Source organism: Poeciliopsis prolifica, unplaced genomic scaffold (assembly GCF_027474105.1).
Source record: "Poeciliopsis prolifica strain line A6 unplaced genomic scaffold, Auburn_PproV2 SCAFFOLD042, whole genome shotgun sequence".
In the NCBI taxonomy this organism is placed as follows: Eukaryota; Metazoa; Chordata; class Actinopteri; order Cyprinodontiformes; family Poeciliidae; genus Poeciliopsis; species Poeciliopsis prolifica.
The window spans coordinates 3,590,393-3,618,355 of NW_026562417.1; the positions used below are offsets into that span (position 1 = coordinate 3,590,393).

A 27,963-nucleotide genomic window follows, 5' to 3' on the forward strand; every position below is an offset into this window, starting at 1 on the left:
CATTGGATCACTAGCTTCCTGACATACCAGCAGAACAAGATGAGGGCGGGAATCAACTTCTGACAAGAATCAACACTGGCAACCCCCAGGGGTGTCTGAGCTCCCCAGGGTGTATTGTCTCTAAAGAAAACTGCTGCTTATCAGTGATCTGTGAGACAAAGTTGAGACTATTGTCATTGGTCTCAGCCAAGACAAAGATAAATTTGCATAGAGACAGGAGGTGGGTCGACTGGTCCAGAACTGCCTCTTACTTAACCTTCTCATGACAGTGGAGATAATGGTGGACTTAAAGCAGATTCTCTCTCTCCCATTGCCATGGATCAACTTTCCCTCCATTCCTAACAAGGTCTAGAGTTGGGAAAAGGGCAGCTAACATCTCTGTTGAACCCACACATCCTGGACACAAACTTCAGATCAGTCCTATAGAGTGTCATTTGCAACAACCAGCTCCCACAGTAACAGTTTCTTCCCCGAGGCTGAACACTTTAGGGGTGTCAAACTCCAGCCCTCAGGGGCCGATGACCTGCAACTTTCAAATGTGCCTCTGCTGCATCACTTGAATAGAATAATTAGGTCATTAGCAAGGCTATGGAGAACTGATCTCCCTCAAGGAGGGGGTAAATAAGCCATTTCATTCCAGTGTTTTGTAGCTGTGGCACATCTGAAAACTGCAGGACACCGGCCCTCGAGGACTGTAGTTTGAGACCTGTGCTACAAAATACCAAGATTTCTAGGATGCATATTTGCACTTAATCAACCTTATCTTCATATTTTAAAAAAACCCTGTACAGCTGCATATTTTGAAGAAATAAAATGTCCACAAATTGGATAGAGTTGATTCTGATTTTGGCCTACACAGTGCTGTCAGAAAGGTTTTATAGAAGAGAACTTCTGATCCTACAAGTCTGGTAGTAATCAAGCATGGATGCTGCTCATGAACTGCAACACATTAAATCTTTAATCTCAGTTTATGATTTAACAAGATTAGGGGGGATTGCTTTCACCCCAGGATGGTTTAGAAACCCCATTTTCAAAAACACTATCACAAACATTTAGTTGTGACAGAAAAAATTCAAAAAATCAGAAAGGGCACTGTACCTTTTTGTGTTAACATGCAATATTTTCCTTGTTACCCATATTTCCTTGACCTTTGAACCATGCCATATAAACAAAAAGATGAAACCCTTGAAATGGGTTCTCCTTCACATTTCTGTTTCATTATCCAAACCTCTGGGACGTCTTCTCTGGCTCACTTACATAAGCTCTGAATGAGGCTGAGGCTGCGTTCACTGTCCTAGTCCCCTTCCTATAATCTAGCGAGGCTAAGTTAGGACTCCTGGACCCCAGAGAGACGCCGAAATCTCAGGAAAGGAGTATTATGTCAAAAACTAGGCCTCCGTCGCGCTTACCGGATGAAAACACTGAGAAAGGAATCCAAAGACTGGTTCATATCTTTTATTTTGTATTGGAATAAAGGTGTTTAATAATCACAAAAAAAAAAAAAAAAAAACACCAAATGACAAACTCATTATTACTACATATACACTGCTGTTTATAAAAGAAAAACATATGTACAGGCGGGGAGGTTGCTGTGGCCTCACAGGGTCAGCTGGCAGACATCACACCTGCTCCCCCAAATCCAAAACACGAAACTTGTCTAGATTGTAGAAGCAGGCCTTGACGACTCGACCCCCGAAATAACGTCCATTTAGATCCACAACGGCTGCAGAGGAAGAGGAGGTCAAAGGTCAAACGGGATCTTCAGTATTTTTTTTAGAATAATTGTGCATTTAAACCTCTGCTTTCCTTTAACGTTACATCACTGCAGGGCCTTGCGTTAATGTTCACGTGTCAAAACCACAAACTTCAACCTTTTCTATTACATCAACAGCTCAGATTGGATTCAATTTTCAAGTCCTAGTCAAAGTTTCAAAAAGGAAAAAAAACAGCATAAGTTTACTGATGATGAGAATCTGGAATTATTTCTGACCTCTGGATATGACACATAAACAAGAAGGTCATTAAATAATTTCACAGATTGTTTTAATGATACTTGGCTGATAGATTAAACGTTTTAATCCATCAATTAAAAAATTTGATAGATTTGCAATAGCTCACCCAGAGCACAGAAATATGAGGATTCTCTAAAATGAACAAAACAAGAAGCTTGTTAGGAGACTGCTACAAAAGCAGGAAACAGACTACATCGCAGGGCATTCTGGGTAAATACAACCAAAACAAACGCTGGAGATGAGCACTGAGAGAAATGTCTTGTGGTCTTTTACCAGAAGAATCTGGTAAAAGGTTCTTCTGGATCCTACTACCCCTAAAATCTGACGCCACTTTACTTTTGATTCCTGAAGAAGGAAGTGGCGCTCAGTGTGTTCTTCAGAGGTTTTTTGTGTCGTTTCCTTCAGTGGTTCTGGTTGCGGCGCCACCAAACGCGAGGAGGGGAATAAGTTTCTTAAAGAGTTTGATTTATTTGACACAGTGCAGTTGAAAAGGAACCACAGCAGCTGAAAATGGGACAAACGTCGCAGTTATGGTCCCAAATCTATCCGAGTCCACCGGACCATCAACTGTGAAAGCTTTAGACTCTATGAACTGGAATACTATCAACTGCTTGTCTTGAAAAAGGAAAGTTGTTACATAAAAAACACAAACTGAACTCAAAGTGACCCTAGATAAAAACATCCAATGAGAAGATTCTTTTTTTCCTCCGCCCATCTCAACCCATCTTCTCAGTATAACCTGTTCTTTGAGAGCGCGCCCCGCTTTCTGGGAGATGTGATGTAAGCGCGGTTCTGCCGGTGCCATAGGGAGTTATGACATAACACCGCAGGGAGTCGAGTCTCACCTGGATTCTGATCTGGACCGACCCAATTAAGAGTGGGACACACTTTCGGCCCACGTTATCAGAGCGGTTACACAACGGCGAAAAGAAAGCGAGGCCATTATGTAAAGAAAAAAAAAAAAAGAAAGAAAGTTTGCTTTGGGTTAAACAAAGCAAACCAAATGCTGACCTTTGATGGCCGACTCCACCCGCTCAAACTCTAGGAATATCCTGACGGCTTCATCATCGGAAACGTCGGCAATCTGTGAAGGAGAGTAACCTTGTTAATTGTCGGGTTTTTTTTCAATCACTTTGGGCGAACTCTGTCAAAGTTTATCCTTCGCACCTCAAAAATGACACATTTCACAACTTTGCCGTATTTCTCGCACTCTTCTTTCGTCTCCCCCTCCAAGTCTTCGTCCACTTCTCCTCGACCCACCATGTTCTGCGAAAGCGCAACACATTTTAGGTTTCTGCTTTTTATAAAGTACATCTTGTGGAAAACAAAAAACTAGAAAAACACAAACATACCCTGAGCAGAACCACTTTGGTGGGGTTTTTCAGGATCTCCGTCAAGGGATTGGCCTCCGACTTCTTGGAAGAGTCCGCTGGTTGGTCGGAAACGCATAACAAGACAACGTTTACAGACGTGATAAAGATGTTTGCTCAGGTCGTGAAACTATTGGAGCCGGTGTTCAGTGGTGGCCGAGCTGGGTGTACTTTTCCGATACGCCGGTTGCAACAACAGAGCCTGGTTTTATTGTCTCGCAGCACGGCTGAGGAACGACTGACCGGGTCACTCAGCCGCGCTGCGGTTGGTGTATCAACGAGACCCAGGAGACGCCAACAGTTCTGAACATTTCTCCAGTTTCAGGTTGACGCGTCTTTTAAGCGTTTGCTTTATTTATTGCTTGATATTAAGAGATATCAACTACAGGAATGAGGAATGGCTCTGTAGTTACATGACAGCAGTGACCTTAACAGGTCATTGCTGAAGCTTCATCTTCAGCAATTTCTGACTCGGCTTTAGAAAAGGCAAAGAAATGGAAAATGGAAGCCGATATCAGACTGAAAAATCCAATCTTTTTTTCCTCATCAATGAACGAATCATACCCAAGACTGACGCTCTTTACTGTTGTGCCTCAAAGCATGGCTAATGGTTTCATGGCTTAGCAAACTCTGTTGTGGAACAACTAGAAATAAAGGAATAACCTGGCATGCAGCCACATGTGACATCTGCTGTCCAATCAGCACATAGAGCTGCTTTTAGACATATTAAACAAATGAATGAGGCTTTTGTTTCAAGTATTGCGTCTTTTCATTGTTACACAGTTAGCCACATTTAAAGTAGGTACAAAATTATTTATACTGTTGCTGAAATAATAAAACAGATTTTTTTTTACAACTGAAATATTTGTATTATTTTGATTCTGATTCCTGATCATGACAATTAAAATGTAAGTAGTTTGATGCTTATTTAGCAGAATATCATTTCTTTTTTCCTCCCATTTTGTTCTTAGATGTTAGTGGGTTAACTAGTCAAGCTATTTGTTTGACTAGTCTGATTAAGGTTAAAATATATTTTTTTATTTGGCAACTGCAATATTTCCAAAGGTGTACATTTGTCATTGTTATTATTGTTATTATTATCCATGAATAGAACAGAGTAGCAGTTTTCTTTCTCCCAGCGGTTCTAAGATGTACACCACCATGGGGAACTCCAGGATTTCTATCCTGGCATCTCCTCAAGGGATTTTAAGTCGTAGGAACGATATGTGCTGGAAGGTCTCACAGCTTCATCTTCAGCAATGGCCATTTCTGACTCTGCTTTAGAAATCCTGCTTGAAACTGTGTGATTAGCGCCTGTTCTTAACACTGATGCCAGATGAGAAAAGCCTGTCAGAATAATAATCAGGAGTATTTATACATTAGATTTCGGTCGATCAATTCAAGTCTTTTTAAGGATGTGAAAAGACTGTTATCGGCCTGCCGGTTAATCGGTTAACCATGTGACATGACAACTTGGCACAAAACTATTTGAAAAGGACAAAAGACACACTCTGAATGGAATGGCAAACATGCTAACGGGTTCAAGGGGCACTTGTGTGGTTAGCAAACTAAAATACATAAAAAATAAGAATAAGAATGAGGTTTTGATAGACGTTTTCAGAAAACATGCATTACTAAAACAGAACTTGTTCTGCATTTAACTTCAAACTTTAGCAAAACAATATTCTAAAAACACAAAAATCAGTTCATGTTAGTGGAACTGGACGCACTAATACACATGCAGACACACTTTTAGAAAAGCTAGACATAAAACCAGACAGAGCGTTTCCCACACAAGAGTAGGAGAATAGGATGGGGGCCAACCTGCAGAGCCTCCGCTGGAAGGATCAGCAGCCCCAGACTGGCTCGACCCTGCTGCTCAGTCGCACCAACACACACACACACACACACACACACACACACACACACACACACACACACGCAAAATAAAACACATGCACACAGAGTCACTGTAAAACATCCATCTGCTGCAGAATGACACCGTCTTACTTGCTGCTGCGGCTAAAACGTGAAAGACAGCATCAGTGATGAACACATCAAAAGCAGATGGAGACAGAGAAGCAGAATTAGACGTTCATGCTGCCGACGGATAAAAATGACGCCGAGCTGACAGTGGAAACACGTAAACGGTGAGAATTAGAGACATACGTTTTTCTGCGGCGTCCCCGATGATGATCTTCCCGCCCCTCTTGCTGGTCTTCTCCACAGACAGCGCCGTGCTCAGGCCCTGCTCATGCTTGCCGAGGCCCTGGCCTTCTTTGAAGCCATACTTCTGCATGATCTTATGGGCCACCGTACCGCTGTTGGGGAGGACACTTGTCACATAGGGGCTTCTTGTTCTGAAGCTACCAAACTGAGAGGAAGAGGCTGGAGGACTGACCCCATGTTGGCTAGGAAGGAGCTGGTGGGGCCGGGCGGCGAGCGCGGCCGGTCCGAGTCCTCGTACATGGGGGGAGGGATGGCGGCCTTGGCGCCTCTGCCGGGACGACCTTCGTCTTCGTAGGCGTAGGGAGTCGGGCCTGCAGGGCAGAACACAAACACTGCTGCTGGAAACAGGGACTGGACAACACTGCCCTCTGCTGGATTCTAACTGATTTAAAGTCTCCTTTTCTGCATTTTAAATGATTCACCATTTAAATTCTAGCGCATTAATTTGAAACATTAAACTGTCCGTGTTACATCAGGGAAATGTTCAAACCCTGTGAACTCTGAAAAATGATGCCTCTGATAGGGTTCCTGACATTTTTCTAGTAAAAGGTCTTCCAGAATCAGCCAAGAGCAAAAGGAATTAAGAAAGAGCAAAGTAAAGAAGTCAATAAAAAGGGTGAAAGAAAAACACAAAAGCGCAAAAGAAAAATATAGAAAAAGGAACAACCTATGTTCTTGTGTCCAAGAAGAAAAGACACAAGTAAGGAAGGAAGAGAATGAAGGACACAAGGAAAAAAAGTGAGGAAACAAGAAACGTAGGAAGATTTAGAGAAAGGGGGAAGAAGACGACCAGGAAGTGAGGAAGTAAAGAGAGTTTGTCATAGTCTTGTGTTCTACTTTCATACTAATCCAGACCTGGAAGATAAATGGAAAGCTTTTCCAGAGGAACTCTGAACCTCACAATGACAAAGTGAATTGGGATGTTACAGAATGTCACATCAGAAGCTGAATAGTTCGGCAAGGTGCTGTGATGAGTTGTCACGGTTACCTTCTCTGTCCACGAGTGACGAAGGAGGGGCAATGGCTGCTCCGCCCATACCTGGAAACCATGGAAACAACCTGTCACTCAAACACACTCAGGATGACTTCACTAATCATAGTCTGGGCTGCAGTGACACTCAGTGGCTCGTTTAAAAATTAGACAGAAAACAGTTCATATGTGGGAAATGGAATATCATCAAAAAAAACATATTTAATGAAAAAAAAATAAATTTACATTTAAACCAATTAGATTAAGTCATACACAATATAAGGTAGTTCCAGTATTTAGCTTGGTCATTTTTATATTCAGTGATAACATTATAATATGATTTAGAGCTCAAAAAGGTCAATTTTACATAATACTGTCCCTTTAAGAGGAGCTTCTTGCTCTTTACTGATCGATAAACTACATATCCCCGCGGCAACAAGAACTCACTTCGTTTCCTCCACTCTTTCTCGTACTCCTCCTCTTCATCCGAGTCTTCTTCTGTTGCCGGGAAACGAGAAAATCCACTGGGAGCGCCGCCTTCGTGTCTCTCTTTCCTCCTCCTGAAACACACCGAGTTTAACGATTTGGTTTGCGGATGTTCAGATTACATTTTCAAGTTTTAAAAAGTAAAAAAAACAAAAATAAATAAAAAAAAGAAACAACTTTATGCACTTTTCCCTCTCTTCGATCTCCTTCTGTCGCTCCTGCTCCCTCTTGCGCTGCATCTCTTCCCGGTGGCGCTTCATCACCTTCTCGTAGTCGTTGGGGAACATGGGGTCGTACTCGTCGGCCAGCGGGATCAGAACGTCCCCGGAGGAGAATCCGCTGGGAACCGCATCCTGAAGGAACCAAATCCAGTTAAATGAAAAGAAAAAGAACATTCTAGGGGCCAGTGCTGGCAGACCTTGAGTCCAACGGCGGCGTGTGGAGGAGTGTCTGTGCTGAGCCGGTCGTCACTGGAACCTCCTCTCTTCAGATCGATAACGGGAGCCAGAACGGTGGTCTGCTTCATCCGCTGAGTCTGATAACAAGCATAACCTTTATCAAACATCTAGTTATTTTCATATTTTTGGCATTATTCAGACTTGTGTGATTCTTCTACACATTTGATTGATAGGGCAGTTTTCACTCTGTCCTGCCCTCCACACTAAAGAGTTCCAGTTGTTAAATCCCAGAGGGAAGTTAAATGCTGCTGACAGATGTGGGCAGGAATGGTCTCCTGCAGCAGTCTGTATTACAGCGGTTCTGTGTAGGCCTCTGCCTGAAGACGCTGTGTTGTTGTGTAACATTCTTGTGATGACGCATCTCAGCGTTGCCGGTTATTATTAGAGCTGCAGCTAATGATTATTCTGACAATTAATCGGATAAAGAATTTGAAACATTCTGCTGATTTTTTTTTCTTTAACGGGTTAAGCCTTTTTACACAATATTAGAAACATATCAAAAGGTGCAAATGAGCAAATAATTTAATAAATTAGTTTAAAACTAAACTTTCAAGCCACACCTGACTTTCAAATATGTGCTTTTATAACAGATCCTAGCAGGTTGACAGCAGTTGATAAAGTCTGTATAAATCCCAGGTTTAGTTTTCTGATCAGACAGATTTCCTGTTTGCTTAAGCAGTTGTGTCCATGTTGCAAAACATGCATTATGGGAAATGTATGGGCCTATCCAAGCTGTAAATCAAACACCCGAGCTGTTGTGCACTAGTCCCTGCTCTGCACCATTCCTGGCAGCATGGTGAGCTACCTTAGCCTGGGTCAGGGCCGCTTTCTTCACTTTCAGCTGAGACTGGAGCAGCTTGAAGTTCTTGGACCAGCCTTCGGTCTTGGTGTCACTTGCACCGACACCGAGATCATCGTACAGCGACATGCTGACCCGGTCAGTGGTGCCGCTTTCTGCAAAACACATACACGCACACACACAGGACTAGACTTTAATTCAGACTCAGCGGTCTGAATTAAAGTTAGAAGCACCGGCAACACCAACTAATGAATAAAGCTAGCATACAAGTAGCATAACTAGCTCGCATCAAAACCAACAGCAGTTTAAATTGCCTGATAGGTTAGCAAAGCTGACTGAATGATGGTTACAGTTTGCTAACATAAGCTAAAGCTAATATCACTGACCTGTATTCTCTTGGAGAAAATACGGGCACAAATACAGAATTATAAGAATTCGCTTTCAAAGTTCTTAAAATACAACCAAATGGATATCGACATTAGACATGAAAGGCTTTAGCAACATCTGCTTTACCTCCACCCCTCGCTGTAGCTTGCGCGACGGAGGCAGCGGAAGAACAACAAGACAAACCGGAAGCTGCGTGACAATAAACGCGCCGCCCAGCGGTGGGAGGATTTAGTAGATATTTTCTGCTTTACATTTCGACGTAAGCATGTTATTATTATTATTATTATTATTATTATTATTATTATTATTATTATTATTATTATTATTATTATATTATTATTATTATTATATTTTTGCAAAAATGTATCTGCTTCATTTTAATTCTGCAACAAAAGTGGCTGACTTCACTCGAGAACACCAGCAGGTGGCGTAACCTACCAAAAAAGATCGTCGTTCTATTTCTTGAGCCTTCTCAGCGATGTGAAATGTGGCCTCACTACTTGGACTTTGTCCGTTATAAGCTATTTACTTTCACTTGAATTTGAACCACCGAGCTACAGTACAGTCTCTTTTTTTTTTCTTTCTTCCTGCTTCTCTTTCTTTCTTTTCGACAAAAGAAATGTCCAGGAGACATCTAGGGTGGCTTTCACAGCTCAGACTGCTATGGCTTCCCTTAACTGCATTTTTACCGTCCACTCAACTTTATTTTCCGTCAAAAGGAACTGTGACGTTCACCTGCGTACACCAAAACATGCCCATAAAAAAAGAAAAGGAAAGCAAAACCAAACCGAAATAAAAAAACAACAACACAACGTTAGAAATGATCCTTATTGCATGTGAGTCATGACTCCATGTCACGCACGAGTCTCTGCTTTGCAATGAAATCACTTAAAATGAAACGACCTTTTGATCATTTCGTTGATTATAATTGTAAACTGCAAGTCGTCTTTGCCGACAAACAGCAAAAAAACTACAAATATGGTGTCGATCGAGACGGTGGCCAGCAGTTGCGCTCCGACATCGTTGGCGCAACTGAAAGTGGGGAGATTTTGAAAGTGAAAGCATGACGGGCGGCGAGCCCCGCGCTGGAGGCAGGAGGTCACTCCCCGACGATGGAGTGGTCGAAGAGGGGCTGGGTCGTGTAGAGCCGCGCCGAGCTGGCAGATGGATCCGCATCGACTCTCCGCGTCCGTCTGCGTCCTGACGGCGTGTCTCCTCGGAACGACGCGTCTCTCCAGCGTTGGTAGGGATCTGGATCTGCAGTCACGCTGTGAACGATTTCAAGTCGAATCTCGTTCCCACACCGAGTGAAGGAGTCCGGGTCCGGTATAGAACCGCGTCTGTTTTCATATTGAATGTTTTTTCCGCGTGGTTAAATATTGTTCTGTTATTTACTTCCTCTGTGCGAGGCGCAGTCCTGGTTCAGGTGTCAGTGTAGAATTACAAAACAAAGCGCGGCTCACGTTGTTTACGTCTGACAGTTCCTGTTATTGAGAAAAACAAACAAACGAGCAACTGGATGTTTCCTAAATTAAGATGATAATAAATTTTCAAGTGGTTTTCAGGAACATCTATGAATCACTAAATCTTGAAATGTATATTTCTACTAAGAAAACATATTGCTGCATGAGTTTTCTGTTCATCTGAGGAATAAGCTGCTTCCTCTTTGCAGTTTTCATGGACTTGTGCTGAAGGCAATGTGGCCTATGATCCGTCCTGTTCTGACCTTCTGGGCCAAATCACCATCAACTGTTGAAGCTGTGCATGATAAGTCTGCATTGACATTGGTATTGGCTGATATTAATAATGAATCAGTTAATTCATTATAATTTATGCAACAGTGTCAAAAGAGTACAGGGGAAAATACATACAATAACAGCTATAAACGCAATATCAAGGTCGGATATTGATATTGGTGCAAACTGTCATATTGGTGCACCCAAGTTCAGATTGTCTTAGATACATTAGAAGTATTAGGCAATAAATAAGCTCATGTAAATCAGTTTGCCAAGCTGTAGTTTCTCCAAATGTCCCGGTTGTGCTTTGCCTGAAGCGGCACCGTGGCAGACAGGATGCAGGAGGTGACCTTGACTCCACTTCATCTGGGCTCAGGTTGACAGACGGCGCCTAGCAGCGTGTCAAAACTCTGAAAAACCTCAACACAACTGGAGTCAATTCCTGACTGTATATGTAAAAAGACAAACAAAAAAACAATTCAACTGAGAGGGTAGAAAGTTTTTTTGTTTTTGTCGCTCATTGGCTCCCTGCTATTGACGCCCTGGGCGTTTGCCGATGTAACCGATATCTAAAGCTGCCGGTGTTAACCTTGTGGTCATGTTTTAAATGTTCTTAAATTTTATGATTCAGGATGTAATGGTGTTTTTTCTTATCTCTTTCTTTCAAGCTCTAAAGTTATATAATGTAAGCTTGTTTACAAAAAACAAAAAAAATCCACAGCACAGTCAGCTGTCTTTTTTTTATGATGTCGGTTGTGTAAAACATTGATTGCAGAAGCACACTTCGAAGTAATTGTTTTCTGTCTACAGTCATAAATCTCTATTATTACAGAATTTTGGTCAACGCTTAATGATAAAGCTGGTCTTCCATGCTACTTGTTGATTTTTTTTTGCAATTGTGCTGTCTTGAACGCTAACTTCCAACAAGCTAACTGAAGTTTGCCGAGTTTAAGGTGCAGCTCTTGTGTTACGTTGTCATTTGTTTGACCGTTGGACGCTTGTTGCTCTTTCCAGATTGTTCAACTGCAACTACTGCTTCTCCAAAACGTCATTGCTGGTATCTTTTCTCCTGGACATTCATATAAGCTCTAGAGACACAAACTATCAAAATGACTCCCATAGAGGTGGTCACACATCTTGCTGATCCATGAATGATCAGCATCTGGGTAGATTTCAAGAACCGTAGAAATGGCTTGAGTCCTGAATGAATTTTACGGAACTGAATAGAGCACAGAGTTTCATTTTACCCTTACTAGTGAAAGAGGATGTGAGATTCAAGCCATGCCATGACATTAGTCTTGATGTCGTCTTCCATGTCTGTATTTCTCTTTTAGGCCACTGCGCATGTCCAGAAATTCCCATAAGAAAATTGACTTTGCAACCGGAACCTGGAAATTGCTTCAATGTCAATTACACATATCGCTATACGTGCATTCCCGGTTTCGTGAGGAAGGCCGGAACGTCGAATCTCATCAAGTGCAGCAGTCATTCGCAGTGGACCACTACCAAATTTCCACTCGAGTGCATACGTAAGACCTTTTTCTTTCTCTTCCAACGTTTAACAATAAAACTTTATCAAGGCGTTGGGTTTCAGGAATAGAAACTTGACCAGGGCACGTCTTATGGGTCGGTGCCTTGAAGCAGTCCAGGGAAACTAAATCAGAGTATTATTGTGAGGTGGCACATGTGAGCCGAGAAAACATTTCTGAAGGGCGAAACTGGAGGAACTAGTCTGAAACCCCAGGGAACACAGTACATGCATGTCTACACATGGACCTGGTGGGAAGAGATTCTGGCCTGCAGCTTTAACTCCTGCACAGGTTGTCACGCCTGCTGACATATCAGAACGGAAGAAAACGATGATTTACACGCCTCAAAATGGAGTAAAATTACAGCCTAAGACAAGGATCAATAGGAAGCCGAAGGGGACGGGTAGTAATTGAGTCTAAATCATCCTGCGTGGGAAACAGAAACCTGTGACGGTGTGACTTTCAGCTTTTGAAACTCAGAAACGTTCACAATTTTTCTGGGAAATTTGTGAGATGAATTTCAAAATGTCAGTTTTCTCCCTCAATTTTTTTGACTTTTCAAACTCAAGACACTTCCGAGTTGTGTTTTTTTTTTCTGTCTACAAAGGCAGTGTTCAACATTTGAAGCTCAAAAATGTTTCTGTTTTTCCTTGAAAATTCCTGACATTGATATCAGAAAAAAACAAAACAAAAACAAACACCTGAATTTTTTTCTGGAATATTTCTGAGATAAATCTCAAAATGTCAGAGGTCTCAGCAGAAGCACGCTCCTTTCTGTTCAACCCGCGATGCCGTCGCAGAAACCAAAACGACCGAGAAGAAACGCAACAAGACATGAGAGCCAAACGATTATAAACGAAGTTGCGGAAGGTAAACGAAAGCCGACATGTAACCAATAAAATCTTCGAGGCGTGAAACGAAAGGAGCACAAAACTCTCGCTCAGCCTGTAAACCAGGACAGGACCAGCTGCTAGTCTGAGCTGGAAATGAACACCGACCCAGAGAAACCTTTATGGAATAATACTTTATTTAGACATAAACAAGAATGCATTTAGCTCAAAGATGCCAAACAGACATTCCAATTGATCCTTGTCTGCAAACAGTGTATAGTTTAGTTCATTATGCAAATTAGTTTAAAAAATGTTCTGTTTAAGAAAACCCAGCAGATGGGATGAAGTTGTTGATTTGCTGTTTTAGAGGTTAAAAAAACAAACAAACTGGGAGCATGAACTTCCTGTGATGTTTCTGAGATTGGACCCCGTTAGCCGGCCTTTGTCTAGGACCCTCTTAGACTAGCTGTTCGCTTCACACGATCAAAGCTTCTACTGAATGAAGCAAATCAATCTACAGATAAGATGTTAACTACTAATAAATGTCCAACAGAATCCCCCTTCCAGCCCCCTGACCGCTCCCTCCTGAGCTGGACATTAATGAACTCGCTTTCATTGTTTCAGCTCATCCAGACTCAACTCCTCCACTGACAACACACATTCCAGGTATGAAACTTCTTCTCTCTTTTTTTCTAATGTTAAATGCCTGAAAAAAAAATAGATGTTTTATTTCAGTTAAAAATTCAAGATTCTTTTGATATATTTTAAATGCAAGTGCACTGCAACAACTTTTTTTTTTTTACGGATTCCCTTAAGTAGAATACTTCTGTTTGCTAAATCCTTGTAAATGTAGATGCACTATGCTACCGAGGCAGTTTACTATATTGACATTGATTCATTACACTTTTAATCTATCATGTCATTGAGGAATGTTAGTCATTATGCCGCCTGTACCAGCTTGAATTATACAGCACGTTAATACCAAAGGATAAAAGGTGTGTCGGAACAAGGTCAAAAAGTATTATTAGAAACTAGAAAGATCCTCAAAAGAGGTCTCCAGTCCTTCCACACGAAGGACTGGAGACCACACATTTCATTAGCATGGTTAAAACACAAGGAATTTCTTAAATATGCTAAAAGAATCTACTAAAACAGCCACACACCATGACAGACATATTAAAGACGGTTGATTCAGAAGACTTGCAGCATTTGAAGGAAGCCAAAGAAGCTCTGAAGTTGGGAAGTAACATTTAGACTTTTACTTAAAATATGAATGGGTTGTGTTTTCCATATTTTGTTTAGCTACAATCTGTTAGATTGCTGTTGGATTTGTTTTCTAATAATAATAATAAAAATAATGTTACAATTTGGACTTTTTGTAGGAATAGGTGTGCATTATCTGCACACAGTGAAACTTAGTGTTTGGGTTTTATCATGCCTTTTCTTCTTATTTATTTATTTTTGCCCTGAAAAGCTCTGAAGTCTATGGATGAACTATTAATTTATTCTGTTTCAGATGGTTCAAGCATCACAACTGCGGCACTAAACCAACCAGGTATGATCAATGAGTGCAACTGAAGCCCGTATCCCTGTGTCTTTGATCAGATTGCCATTTCATAACGTTACATTTAAAGTAGGCTTTTTAAGTAGTGATATGAGCCAAATGTTTTGCAGCCAGTGTAGGATCAATGTTGGTCAGGCTGCACCTCTACAGTTGTCGAGTTTTGTATTTGACTAAATTTCACGCTTGAAATGAACATATGAAAGACGTTTTAGATTGTAACACTATTTATGGTATGATTACATTAGGTACAACATACAGCAACATTTCATTTACTTTGGTAAAGAAATATATATTTGGACTGAATTGAATAAAGTCAAAAGTTGAATATTGTTTTTTAGCTGTGACAAGTGTTCTAACTTTTTGCCGCTGCTTGTTTTGATAAAGCAGCAGACATGACAAGACTCAGGCCTGCTAAAGAAAGTGAAACGTTAGGTTCTGTTTTCGCAGCAGCACGTGTTCTACAGCGGTACTTTTATCGATATGTGGTTCAAGTATGTGGATAAACACATATTTGTCATTTCACCTAGAGGGCATTACTACATGTCTTTAGGCGGCAGGTTGAAACATGTTGGTATGTGGGCTGCAGTAAATAAAGTTTCTAACTGTCGTAATTTCAATTAGAAGCTCAACCCTTAACAGGTTTTGTTTCCTTTCTCTGTACCTTTGATGTGTTTTCCTGAACTCCTCTTGATTAAATTAAAATGAAACAAATTTTTGTCAGAACTGGGTTCAGTTAGTCTGATGGAGTTGTTCTGATGAAACCTTTTTAATGTGCTGAAGTCTGGTTCCAATTGATGAGAGCTTGGTAGCATGAATTGCTGTGACTGCGGCGCAGTTTGAGCATGTTCTTCTAAAACTGACAAACTGGTAAATGTAACTATGAGTTTCCATTAACTGTGCATAAACTTAGCATAAAGTCTTGCGTGTTCTTTAACTGGACCAGTTGAGTCTACTTGTTCTCCAGTGCCAGCAAAAAAAACAACAACCAAAAAACCAGAACTATTCTGACAACACGAAACAGCCTTAAAATTGTCAGAGTCGACTGGACTTTGACTTTTTTAAAATTTTGCTTCCAACTCATATTTTATTTTATTCCTGTGTTTTAGGTTACTGGTGTTACTTTTACCTCAGTGCCTCATTTTCCTGGTCTTCAATAGCTTTTTCCCATTCACTCATTCATTCACCCGTGTGTCATCCCATAATCCTTGTCCCCGTTATAAATACACCCCAGTTCAGTTGCTCCTTTGTCAGGTCCTCTGTTATTTTTCAATCTGCTCCTTTAATTGTGTTTTTCCACTTTGCTTCTCCCGTATCGTCTCTGAAACTGAGTCCCCAACAACTCCCAATACATGACAGTAGCCCTGCTCTGAAAGCATGTGAGAAGCAAAGCCACCGACATCTATCAGTCCGGGAGCAAATGACAGAGAAAAGCTGTGGTGTAATCTGAAGCATGCCGTTCATGCTAGAAACCCTCAAATGAATCTGAAAAGAGGAAATACTCCGCCACGCTGTGTCCTACTCAGCAAATTCTTAGAAATTACGCAACTGGTCATAAAAAGTGGATGAATGAGTAAAACCATCGTCTGAAAATGTTTCAGGTCTTTTTGCAATTTTGTTTTTGTTAATTTTTGCTGTTGGCGTTAAAAGAAGTAAACAGAAATACTTAAAGGACAGCAGGAAGAGAGAAGGTTTTGCTAAAAAGTAACAGATAGTAGCTTCTTTTCTATTTTGCAGGAACGTCCACCAGCCATCCGAGTGGAAGAAGCTCAGCTACTGAAACTACAAGCTCAGCTAATATGGAGCAAAGTACATCAGGTAAGAAGCATGGAATCCTATCAGCTACTTTCATCCAATCAATGAGTCAACCAACCAACCAACCAACCAACCAACCAACCTACCTACCTACCTACCTACCTACCTACCTACCTACCTACCTACCTACCTACCTACCTACCTACCTACCTACCTACCTACCTACCTACCTACCTACCTACCTACCTACCTACCTACCTACCTACCTACCTACCTATCTATCTATCTATCTATCTATCTATCTATCTATCTATCTATCTATCTATCTATCTATCTATCTATCTATCTATCTATCTATCTATCTATCTATCTATCTATCTATCTATCTATCTATCTATCTATCTATCTATCTATCTATCTATCTATCTATCTATCTATCTATCTATCTATCTATCTATCTATCTATCTATCTATCTATCTGATCATATCAATCTATCTTTAAAGAGCACCCAAAGTGACCACAGGGGTGTTCAGGTACATAAGCGACCAAAACAACGGCCTAAAAATTTTATGTATTATTTCTGTTATTATAAATGAAAACATGAACTATAAGACACAAACACCTACAATAAAACAGTTAGCCACTAGGGGGCACAGGTAGCAGTTTGCTGGTCAATCTCCAATCTTTATTCACCTGTGATCTGCTGTTTCTTGACCAATGAGGGCAAACACCTGTATTGTGGCCCTAATACACCTTCGATTTTTTTATTCCACATTGTATTAGATAATGAGGCGTCTGACTGTTTAAATATGAAAAACAGACAAAATTAAAGTCTTGACATTTCAGTAGGAGTGTATTCTAAGTGGTAATCCTGTTCTTAACTTTTGGTTAGTTAGGTTGTCATGCCACAATCGTATATCCACTCTATTTCACTTTCTTTTATTTTCAGATGTGACATTTGTTTTTTATAACTAATGTGGCAAAATAATCTTTTTGTGTGTAGAAACTAAAAGCACAACCACAGTGGTTTCCTATAAAACTTGGAGCTCCACGTACTCACCAAGTAGCCATAGCAACGGAAGCAGCTCTATGAAAGAAACCTCCACAGAAACCTCCACAGGTAATTCTATATTCTAACTTCCTGGAAGACTCTAGCTCGATGCTGGCTATTGTTATTGACACCTTTGGTAAAGATGTAAATAAATGAATCTGGGTCATTTGTCCACATCTGTATCAAATGTGAAAAATACCAAGGAGAAGGTCTGTCTCCCACTGTTGGTGGACATAGACCTGAACCCCCTCAGCTAAATAATCAGCAAAACTGGCATTGGATACCAACTCAGAAAAAGGCCAACTTTCAGGCACCTCCCTGACATGGATTATAGATGCGCAGTATGGTAAGAGTGGGCGAGACATTGATTCACCGGTTCACACCACATGTATACAGCAGGGACATCAGAATACCATTTGGGAAGTCAACAGCTGTGCCTTGTCACATCTTTATTTAAAGTAAAAAAAATTCTATAATTCGGAATCCATTATGTTGCAAAAATCAACTTGATAATTTTTCCACCATAACAATTTCTGACAGTAAGGATGATAAAAACACGTGTGTTAGCTGAGCATGTTTGTTTCTCTATGTTCCCCATTAGCAGCAGACACCACAACAATTGGCGTCGCTTCATCTGTGGTGATCCTATTAGTTTGCATGAGTGGCGTCCTCTTCATACTTTATCGAAGGTAAGCGGGCAAAGAAAGCAATGGCATTAAACACACATCTCAAGAATTCGTGCTGACAAAATGTCCCTTTTATGTTTTCCTGCGTTAGGAGGAAACGGCCGATTCCCCCTCAGGAAACAGAGGAGATGCAGCCAATGAACAACCCGTCTTGAGCCGTGATGTAGAATTTGTACAGAGTTTTTCAGAAGGACTGCAGAAAAGAGGAAGGAAGAACGAGCAGCCTGTATTTAAAAATGCCACTGTGATATCACCCTCATGCTTGTGAAATGCTGTTTTGAAACCTGGAATCTGCCATCTTGTCTACTTTATAAACATATAGGACAAATCATCTGTAAATATGTTATCTTCAGATTTAAGATTTATTCAACATAATCTGCTGGATGTCAAATCTCTAAAAGGAATAGAGGAGACTGGGGTAATTTGAGCCAAAGGATAAGTTGATTTATCAGTTGGAAAAAAACAAACAACATTGATCATGTCACCAAATAGGAGGAATCATTATTTAATGAAGTCTGACTGTTAGAACCGCTGTTGAATTGTGCACAACTACGGCTTAACTCACCCCGCACTTATGCTTGTTTTACCTCACATGTGGGGTAAGTAGAGCCATGAGAACTTAAAAAAATAAATTCTATAATATCTCAATAGTTTACACTTGTTCCGATTATTTGAAGAGATGCCTAACATCCTTATATATGTAAGGATGTTATACAGTAAGGCTAATATATCTGCCTGATGCCTCCACTGCCTTCCTTCACCACAATTTTAGAAAAATAAACTTCTGTTTTAGTCTGGTTTTGTTATTAATGTGTGCTAAACACGTAAGTTCAACTGTGCGTGGAGAAAGATGAACGCAAACATCATGACTGATTTGAAAAAAAAAATCACAATAATAACAATCGCTGGCCCTTTAAATCATCAGTGCGAAATTCAACTCCCACAGTGAAATGACATGTTCTCGATACTCATATCATCCAAGTATCGTCATAGTGGATGGTGATGCAGTGTGTCAGGAAGGCTTCCCAATAGCAGTCAGTCCTGCAGTGACTGAACAGACCTCTGACTGAAGACTGTTGCTTTGTGACAAAATTGTGTTTTTGTTGAACAAACACTCATTTAAGAGTTGGAACAGACATTTTGCTATATTGAGACCTCAAGGTTTAGCCATGTATATGGAATACAGTGTAAATTTTCTGAAATTGGCAATGCACTAATAAAGTGAATTTTCTAACAACTATGACCCTATCAATCAGATTATAATTTCATTTATGTGATTGCAACTGGTAGGGATTAATTTAGAAATTGTTATTATTATTATTATTATTATTATTATTATTATTATTTTTTAAAACGTAACATTTGAAATCTTGCCATTTGTAACACTGATACTCTTGGGGGCCCTCTGCTGCCCGGGAGGTCCAAACAGCAGCCAGCTCTATGACCAGCACACAGTGCTTAGTCAATGTAAATTTTACAATGTTTGAAGTCTTTTGATTTCTCTATTTTTATTTTTTGCAATCAAATCACTAATATCAATGCTGCGCTTTACTAGGCATGCACTGTTTCACTCTATAGCCTTAATCTTACATAGTGCCTCAAAACTACTTTGTTGTAACGTATCAGCGGAATGCACTCTTTAGAACATTTAAATTTTTTTGTGACTGTAAATATTCTTATTTGTTGCTTGACCTAAACATTTATGAAATGTCAGGAAGTTGGCAATCATTTTGATATCTTTCCTGTTTATATTTTCTAGACTGTTATGTATTTTTGAAATTAACTGACCTGTGTGTTCAGAATGAGATGGACAACAAAATATTTACTAAAACTTACTTGCGTTCTGACAAGGCAATCCAAATGTTAGTTTCAGGTGTGGTATATCAGGCAAACATCTAATAGTTGGAATGTTGAAGTCTGACGCTTAGCTATAGATGGTTAGCAGCTAGCTAACCCAAAGAACTAGATGCTAGCTGTTAGAGTTTTGAGCTAGCCAAAAGCAACTGACACAATATTTGGTTTTACACTGAAGCCACCAACATGTATTTTTAGCTTGACAGTTAGCTTTAGAAAGTTAGCGGCTAACAAAAGAACTAGCTAGCTGTTAATGTTTTAACTAACCAAAAGCGACTGACAATGTTTTAAAGGCTGAAGTCAACAACTACAGCACTAAATGGATCTAGCCAGAAGAACTATGCTAGTTGTTTGAGTTTTGAACTAGCCAAAACTGAAAATGTTTTACACTTAAGCCACAAACTATTATTTTATTGGGATTGTATGGGCTGGAGCAATATAAACCAGTTCCTATTTATGAAATTGGAAGGAATAGTTACGTGGCTGTAAAAGAAAATGTTTGGCAGGTTTTCTTGCAGGATTCCAGCTTTAGGTTGCATCCATCTTCCCAGCAGCTACGCCTCTGTCGCTGATGAAGAAAAGCATCCTCACTTTCTGATTATGCCACCACCATGTTTCACTATGGCAATGTTACGTTTAGGGTAATACGTCTAGTTTTCTGCCACATTTAGGGTTAGGTTTGCACTCAGACCAAGCTGCGTAATTTAGTTCTCTTGGGACCAGAGCATTTCCTTCTTCTGTTTGCTGAGTGAAATCTGATCTGATCTTCATTTGATTTAGCTGCCATTTAGCTGTGAGATGGTGAAGAATGACCTGCATCAGTTGCATGTTTACATCTTCCTGGAAGATGTTTGGAGTATGTTTACATGTATATGATTCTTATCTCAGCTCTGACACATTTGTGCAAGTTTCCAGCGCTTATTTCAAAGATAAACTGCTTCGGTTGACGACTTTGGAATTTTGAAGTACTTTACAGTCAGATTGTTTATTCCTACGTAAACTCTGGCCGGCCCTTTCCTTACAGCCTGTCTCAAAAGCAAACAAACGATGGGTGGGGTTCGCCTGGATTTGTAAGCAGACCACAACGGAGCCAAAGCAGAAACACATCGCCACAGTTCCATCAATTCATAATGCATAGTTAATGTGGCATTGTGTTTTCGAAGTAACTGCAGAAGCTGGAGTTAACCCGCGCAAACAGACCTCACATAGAGCAGGAGCCTTCTGGGAGGAGAACACAATAACATCTGTTCTACTATAAAGCCCATTCGTTTGAAAAAGAGTCACAATTCTACATATAAGTTGCTAAATAAATTTCATATTTTGTGTGATTGTTCAAATCTAATTTGAGATGCTCTAACGAAGCAAGTAAATGTTGTAGTGATCCAGAATGAATCATTTATTTATTTTCGATTGGGTTTTTAAAAACACTGACACCGCCTATTTTAATAGTTCAAACACCAACTGTACTTTAAAATATCTTAATGCACACAGCAGAAACCGTCTTTGTGCTTCCATAAAGCAAAACATCCACTGTCTTTCATATCTTCGCCAATCAGAAGCCAAGGAAAATGCATGGCTGTTGTCCTTTACAAAGGGAAATTACAACTTAACATTAGTAACACAGTACTTACACTGCTGCTCAGAGTAAATCAGTTTTGCAGCTGGTCAGTTTATGAGGTCGAACATTGAACCGTTTCTCATGCATTTGCTGATTTTGTTTTCATTTTTCATGTTTTTTTTTCATAGTTTAGTGTCACTCCAATAGTGAACAACAGCACGTAAAGTGGTGCTTTTTCTAAATTATTTTTGTGTCCCCAATAGACAAAAATAATTCCACTATCTAGTTTTGTTTTTTTATTTTTATTTTATTTTTTACCTTGAGTCACATTAGAGATGGAGGGATAATGGGACGGAACCAGAGATGTATCTTTTTCTCCAGAAAACATGATGCCTTTGCATTTGTCAACATGCTTTACACATTCTTGTTTTCAACATGTCATTAATATCCTTTTTCATGAGTGATTCTTTAGGTGCAGTCTGGGACAGAGTGCGTCCATGATTCTATAATTCCCTTTCTTTGACTAGTGTTGCACTTGTACATCTGGAGGACTTTTAACAAGCTGCAGTGAACACCTCGTTTGAATTTAATATGCAGACGTTACTGATTACGTTGCTCTTTTGAAGTTGGGTGAAGTCTGATTGAAATGCGATGCGATCCCAGAGAGGTTCACAGAACTCCAGAAAGGGAAGAGATGAAAGGATCCTGACAATATTAATAATGTGACTGTTTGATGTTGCAAAAATGCTCTGGCCACAACCTTTGTCGAACTTTTTCAGCTCCCTTTTCCCACGACCTGATCATAAATTGGCAGATTGTTGCTTGGAAACCAGAGGCAAAGTCCACATGTTCTGCAACGGAACCGAAGTTCAAATTATTTGTGGAAAACTCACTTGCTCACAGGTGTGTTTGTAGTGTAAATAAAAAAAAAAAATTATATTCACAAGAAAATGCAACTCAGAAAGTTGAGAAACATGGAAGAAAATGCACTTGGCATGCAAATAGATGCTGTTTTCTGAGAGGTGTGACTTCCACACCCACACTTCATCTCTTCACTCTCGGTAAAATGATTTGCATAAACTGGAACTCAAGACTTTTTTTTTTTGCAGAAACCCCGCAACAAGTGGTTCTGCATTTGATTGGCCAACGATCTGACCTGACCCTACAGCGACATCTTCTGGTATTGATGGGAGAATCTCAACATGTAGCTGCTGACACTTTGCAGCTGCTTTTCTTGTACTGTTGCCAGGCCACAATATCAGCACCTCCCATCCCTCATTCCAGGTCGTTTTCTTCTTCGTTGCGTCTGAACAGAAACACTCTTTCTAAAACGACTCTTGAGTTGTGGAAAACTGTTCGTTTCACTGATAGGACTTAAATAGTCACATCAGGTTTCTCTGCTCATGTTTGCTGCCGTCAGTCATTTGCCAAAGTCCAACCATGTGACTTCATCTTGTGGCCAGCCGAAGGCAAACAAAAACAAGATTTTTTTATTCCAGGGGGAAGATTGGGTGTCGAGTCAGAATCCATTGTTCCAATAGCTCACAACAGTAGCTAAGTGAACAATTCAAAGCGATGCATATTGAAAAAGATGATATAAATCAGTCAGTGAAAGCTACATACTGTTAATAAAGTTCTTGTTTTGCTCCAATGATTGTCTTCTGCACAATGCAATGCACCGCTGCATACATATGCAAATAATTAGTTGGAATTTGGAGGGAGAGTTGCAGTGTGTCAGTGGTGTGTGTGCATGCGTGTGTGTGTCGACAGCTGGTGTGTTGTTGGCTGCTTCCAGATGTTTAACTCTTGTCCGTAAATAAGCTCAGTGGATCCTGTCAAAACTAGATCGTTTAGGAGAAACATACAATAATAATAATAATAATAACAGGATCCATTGCGCAAGGCAGATTAATTACCCTATGCCAGTTTGTTCAATTATTTGAGTTTTTGGATTTGCTTTGCATTTTCTTCTTGTTTTAGCTCATTCCTTCTGTTAGTTCGGCTTGTCAGCCGAGGTTTACGGATTTATTTTTGTCTCTCATCATTTTGTCTTAGCAACTTCGCCACTTAATCCTCTTCCCCGCAATGGAAAAATGTTATTAATATCCTTTTTAAAATCTTACCAAGTATTTTTTTTGTGTGTGTGTGTGTGTCTTGTTTGGTCCATATGGCCATTCCATCCTCCTGCCTGCATTGCGGTCCAACTCAGGACACACCAAACACGACAAGCGGTGCCAAACTGGTCTTCATTTTGGGCCACGTCAAGATCATAAACATTCTCCAAGAACCGACTGTTAAACTGTTGAAATATTTTTGTTTTCTTCTCCTCATACTTTATAAAATGCAACCATTTTTTAAAACATCTTTTCTCGTTGATGTAATTTGGTCCTATAAAAATGAAAACTTTTTTTATTTTTATTTTTTATTTTTCACTTCTATTGGCCTGCATTGTCAGGAACGTAGGTTGTGACAGAGAGGGGCAGACATGCAGCAAAGGTCAACAGGTCAGGATTCGTGTCCGTGACAACCACGTTGAGCACTGAGGCCTCCGACTGATTTGATCTGACAGGTAAATATTTATCTGTTATCTTAAGGGTCAATTTATAAGGGCCGGGCTTTGAGCTTTACACCTGTGTCCAATGTACCATTAGTTCAGCCATTTTCAAAAGACAGGATTCCTGTCACACACACGCACACATATTGATTTTCGGGCTGTTAGGAAGAAAAACATGACATGAGAGAGCGATCTAATTGTCCAGGCAGAGAGAGAGAAGAGGAGGACATGCAGCAAATGTTCCAGGCAGCGGGAATCAAACCGGGTACAGCTGGGTTAAGGACCGGAGCCTCGACATGTGATGCACCTGCTCTGCCGCTAAGCACAAAATAATAGAGCACCAACAACTGCTCCAATGTGCAGAGCTGTTCATTTTACCAAACAGAAAAAAAAGAGAGAAAACATTTCATTTTACTCGTTAAATTTTCTCACAGATTGCACCAACCTGAACAATTATTGGCTAAAGGTTGATGGCATCAAATAAAGTGGATTTAAACAACATAAAAGCTTTGACATGTTGTCAACTAAGGCCCGAACATTTCTCACTTGAACAAATTGTTTGTTTAAAGATCGGATTTAGTGGCTGTTGGCTCTATGGATTTTTTTTCTTGCTGTTCAGCAAGAAAAAAGCCTATAAGGCTTATTTTGAAGCCTTCTAGGAGCCTGCAGGTCGTGACTCGTCTTGTCGTGTTGTTTCGAGGCTGGACTGAAATGCAGACTCTAAACCGGGATGAACTTGGAGCATGGATTTATTAATGCATACAAATAACGCCGGGACAAATATTGGCCGACAGACAGAGAAAGTGGTGGAGAGCAATGAGGCAATGGAGGGAATCAGAATGAAAAATAAACTGCTGAGGGGAAAGTTGAAGAGACTCAGGAAGAGGAGACAATTAGCAACAGCTGCGCTGAGGAACGGGCCACACAGGGAAACTAAAACCACAAGGAAAAGAGTACAGTAAAGATGAATAAATTAACCAACAAATGGAACTACTTAAATGGCAAGATGTAAAGAATTGGACAAGAAAGGGATTATGAAAAATAGAAACTCATAATAAACCCAAAGGTCCAACAGATTATGACTTCTTGCCTTTGTGGACAAACAATAAGAAAAAAACCGTTGCTGAAAATAGTGTTGTTTTTGGGAGCAAAGCGTGTGGACGAAGGCGCTGAGGCAAAAAAAAAAAAAGAACAAGTGAAAGACATCAAAATTAACGTAATGAAACTACTCTAACATGGGCAGTGCTGCTCTTGTAATATATTTAATCAAATCTGTGTTTTTGCATAACATTCACATCACCATAAAAGATCATCAGGGTGGAGTTTTTTAAGACACGGGTTGAACCATACGGACTTGATATTTTGTTTTATTTTGAATTATTTCCATTTGCAGAAAACCTCAACACCCAGATGGAAAATCTATTCATAGATTTTCTGCAGATCATATCCAGGGCAAACAGAGACAGAGAACAATGACAGTTCTGTTCGAGTCTACTGAGCTCTTTGGTTCACATGTGCTTCACAGGACAGTTTTCCCCTCTTCCAAGCAATCTGAAGAGACTGGACCAGTCCAATCAGCATCTGGTCTTCTCTTACGCTCTGTTCAGAGCCCAAAGTAACTCATCATTCTATAACTTGTACAACAGCAGTTAGGAAGAAGGCGACAAATGTTACATTTCTGCAACATCTGCTTACTTTTCCCCTCCAAGTGCACTCCTGTAGCAGATCAGAACCATATGGCGTTGGACAACGAATGGGAAGCGGTTGGGAGAAATCCCGGAGGTCTAGTTTCTTAAAATTTCCAGAAGCTGATGTCTAATGAAGCTTTCAAAATATGCTTTTCATATTCAGAGGATATGTTCTTTGGTGGCTTAGGTCCTATTTACATTCTATATGAATGTAAGTCCATTCAGTTAAAAAGAAAAAGACATTGCACTTTTTCCTCAAGGAAAAATGTTTGAGCCAGAATTTTGTAGCACTGAATGCTATCACTGGGATCAATTTTCTCCTCATTATAATACTTTATTTCACTGCTTTGCGGTTCACTTGCAGATTTGCTTGACTTTAAAAACAGAAACAAACTCATTTGAGCTGTCATTACATTGCCTTAAAAACATTAATCAGTGTATATCCTTAAATTACTTTAAATTAGACAATAAACAAAGACATTTCTTAAGTGTAATTTTGGGGGTAGGGGCTCGGAAAAGTTACAGTGAATTGTAACGTGGTTTCAAAAGTTTTGAATGTGTTCAAGCTACAGGAACAAAAATGACTAGTACGTGGCAAAGCAGAACAAACGTGTTTTTCTCAGTAAACAAACTGCTGAGACCCGTAGAAACAAACATGAAAACAAACTAAAATCGAAATGTTGCTTAGATTTGAGTTTTGTTCAGTGTCACTGATCTAATTGCTGTGACACCTTCACAAAAATTAAGACTAAATAAAAACAAGTTTCAATGAGTGACTCCACTTAATAAAATTCCCCGTAAATATATTTATTGAAGTGCTCTCAATACAAGTTATGTTATTTGAATTATAACTTGTTGAGTTGCTTTATTTTTTAAAGCTTTTCTGGTTTTTCCATGTCCTGGATGGCAGAGAACCTGGTAGGTGAATATCTGGGAAGTATCAAACTTCCATATTTTTATGGAAAAATATTCAGATTTTGATGTGTGGTTTTAAAGGCTCTAGGTTGAAGACCACTGAGCTGTCGGCTAGTTAGCTCTAGTCAACAGCTAGTGAGTACTAGCTGCCGGCTAATGCTAACTACCATGTTACATGTCTTTTGCTTTGACAGTTAGTTAGCACTCGGCAACAGCTAGTTAGTACTACCTGTAGTAACTAGTTAGCACTAGGAAACAGCTAGTTAGTACTAGTTAATACTAGCTGTCGGCTAGTGCTAACTCTCAGCTCTCCTGTTTCAAACTCTTCTTATTAAAGTAAGAGTTAAAAGGCTAAATATAATTGAGATATTTGCTACCTTTAACAAAAAAAAGCTAAGTCAATCAAAGCAATGTAGCCAGTTTAGCTAGTTTTGATTTCAGGCATAACAAGGCGGTTTATCATGATTCAGCCAAACTAATGAATTGAACAAACTGCAGTCTAATTTTTATTAACGTGTTTCTTCCTATTGAACAGTGAAAGTAAATAAAACGTGTTACATGTCTTGCTTTGAGTATTTACTTACTGGAAGGTATTTTGTTTGTGCTTACTACAAGAGCCATAGCTAACAGTTAGCTCCTCTCTTCAGCGGCTCTAACGGAGCTTGTGACATTCAGTGCTGCTGTTGCTCATCCCACACTTTACGCCAATGCACACATAGCTAAGGTGAAGTTATACAGACCAACTAACCTGACAGTTATGCTTTTGGACTTTGGAGGGAAGCCAGAATACCCAGAGAAATTCCGCCATGGCCAGGAAGAACATGCATCTCCATGATGGGAATCGAACCCAGGAACTTCTTACTACAAGGCAACAGCCCTGTTTAAGTAATATTAAAATTTATAGAATATGATTGAAAATAATTCATCCATCCATTTTCTTACATTCCAGTCCCTAGTGGGGTCAGGAAGTGCTGGTGCACATCTTCAACTGTCAAGGGGTGAGAGGCGGGGTCGCCCTGGACAGGTCACCAGGCCATTGCAGGGTAACACAGAGACAGACAGGACAAACAACCATGCACATACAGAGAATCATCATGGGCCCAGGACCAAAAGAGGCACAGAGAGGCGTCTCCATGCCAGGATCAACGGAAGGATGAATGGGCGACTCGGTGAAGAGATCAACGGAGGAACAGAGAGGCATCCTGGAGACAGGATAGACGGAGGCACAATGCAGGCAATGCCTCTGTCGGTCCCGGCATCGAGATGACTCTGTCAGTCTCAATGATAGGACCGAAAAGGTAGTCTCGATTAGGTGACAGACAGAGGCATCAAGACGACCAACAGAGTCGTCTTGATGCCGCAACCAACAGAGGCGTCTCAATGATGGGACCGACAGAGGCGTCTCGATGCCGGGAACAACAGAGGTGTGTCAATCACGGCACTGAAAAGGTCGTCTCAATGACGGAACCAAAAAGGTCGTCTTGATGACGGGACTGAAAAAGGTTGTTTCAATGACAGGACCGACAGAGGTGTC

The 27,963-nt window shown here is 40.2% G+C and overlaps 2 protein-coding genes across 6 annotated transcripts; one reads left to right on the plus strand and one right to left on the minus strand.

Annotated features, from left to right (window-relative positions):
- Window positions 1-1,440: 1,440 nt before the first annotated feature.
- On the minus strand, window positions 1,441-27,290 carry rbm17 (RNA binding motif protein 17). Of its 4 annotated transcripts, none has more exons than XM_055055566.1 (13): window positions 27,178-27,290; window positions 8,331-8,479; window positions 7,486-7,602; window positions 7,254-7,420; window positions 7,029-7,141; window positions 6,600-6,650; window positions 5,784-5,922; window positions 5,552-5,703; window positions 5,207-5,257; window positions 3,365-3,441; window positions 3,180-3,278; window positions 3,024-3,096; window positions 1,441-1,723 (listed from the first exon to the last, which is right to left on the minus strand). In XM_055055566.1, the coding sequence occupies exons 2-13, from the start codon at window positions 8,451-8,453 to the stop codon at window positions 1,620-1,622; spliced, it is 1,266 nt and encodes a 421-aa protein (XP_054911541.1). In that variant the 5' UTR covers window positions 8,454-8,479; window positions 27,178-27,290; the 3' UTR covers window positions 1,441-1,619. The 4 variants fall into 4 exon arrangements, with proteins under 4 accessions (XP_054911541.1, XP_054911539.1, XP_054911538.1 ...); XM_055055564.1 differs by lacking the exon at window positions 27,178-27,290 and adding an exon at window positions 9,150-9,759; XM_055055563.1 differs by lacking the exon at window positions 27,178-27,290 and adding an exon at window positions 8,838-8,947.
- il15ra (interleukin 15 receptor subunit alpha) lies at window positions 9,766-18,459 on the plus strand. 2 transcript variants are annotated; one of them, XM_055055571.1, is made up of 8 exons: window positions 9,766-9,954; window positions 11,782-11,976; window positions 13,431-13,472; window positions 14,323-14,361; window positions 16,105-16,185; window positions 17,127-17,243; window positions 17,776-17,863; window positions 17,952-18,459. In XM_055055571.1, the coding sequence occupies exons 1-8, from the start codon at window positions 9,876-9,878 to the stop codon at window positions 18,013-18,015; spliced, it is 705 nt and encodes a 234-aa protein (XP_054911546.1). In that variant the 5' UTR covers window positions 9,766-9,875; the 3' UTR covers window positions 18,016-18,459. The 2 variants fall into 2 exon arrangements, with proteins under 2 accessions (XP_054911546.1, XP_054911547.1); XM_055055572.1 differs by having other exon boundaries at window positions 17,779-17,863.
- Window positions 27,291-27,963: the final 673 nt, after the last annotated feature.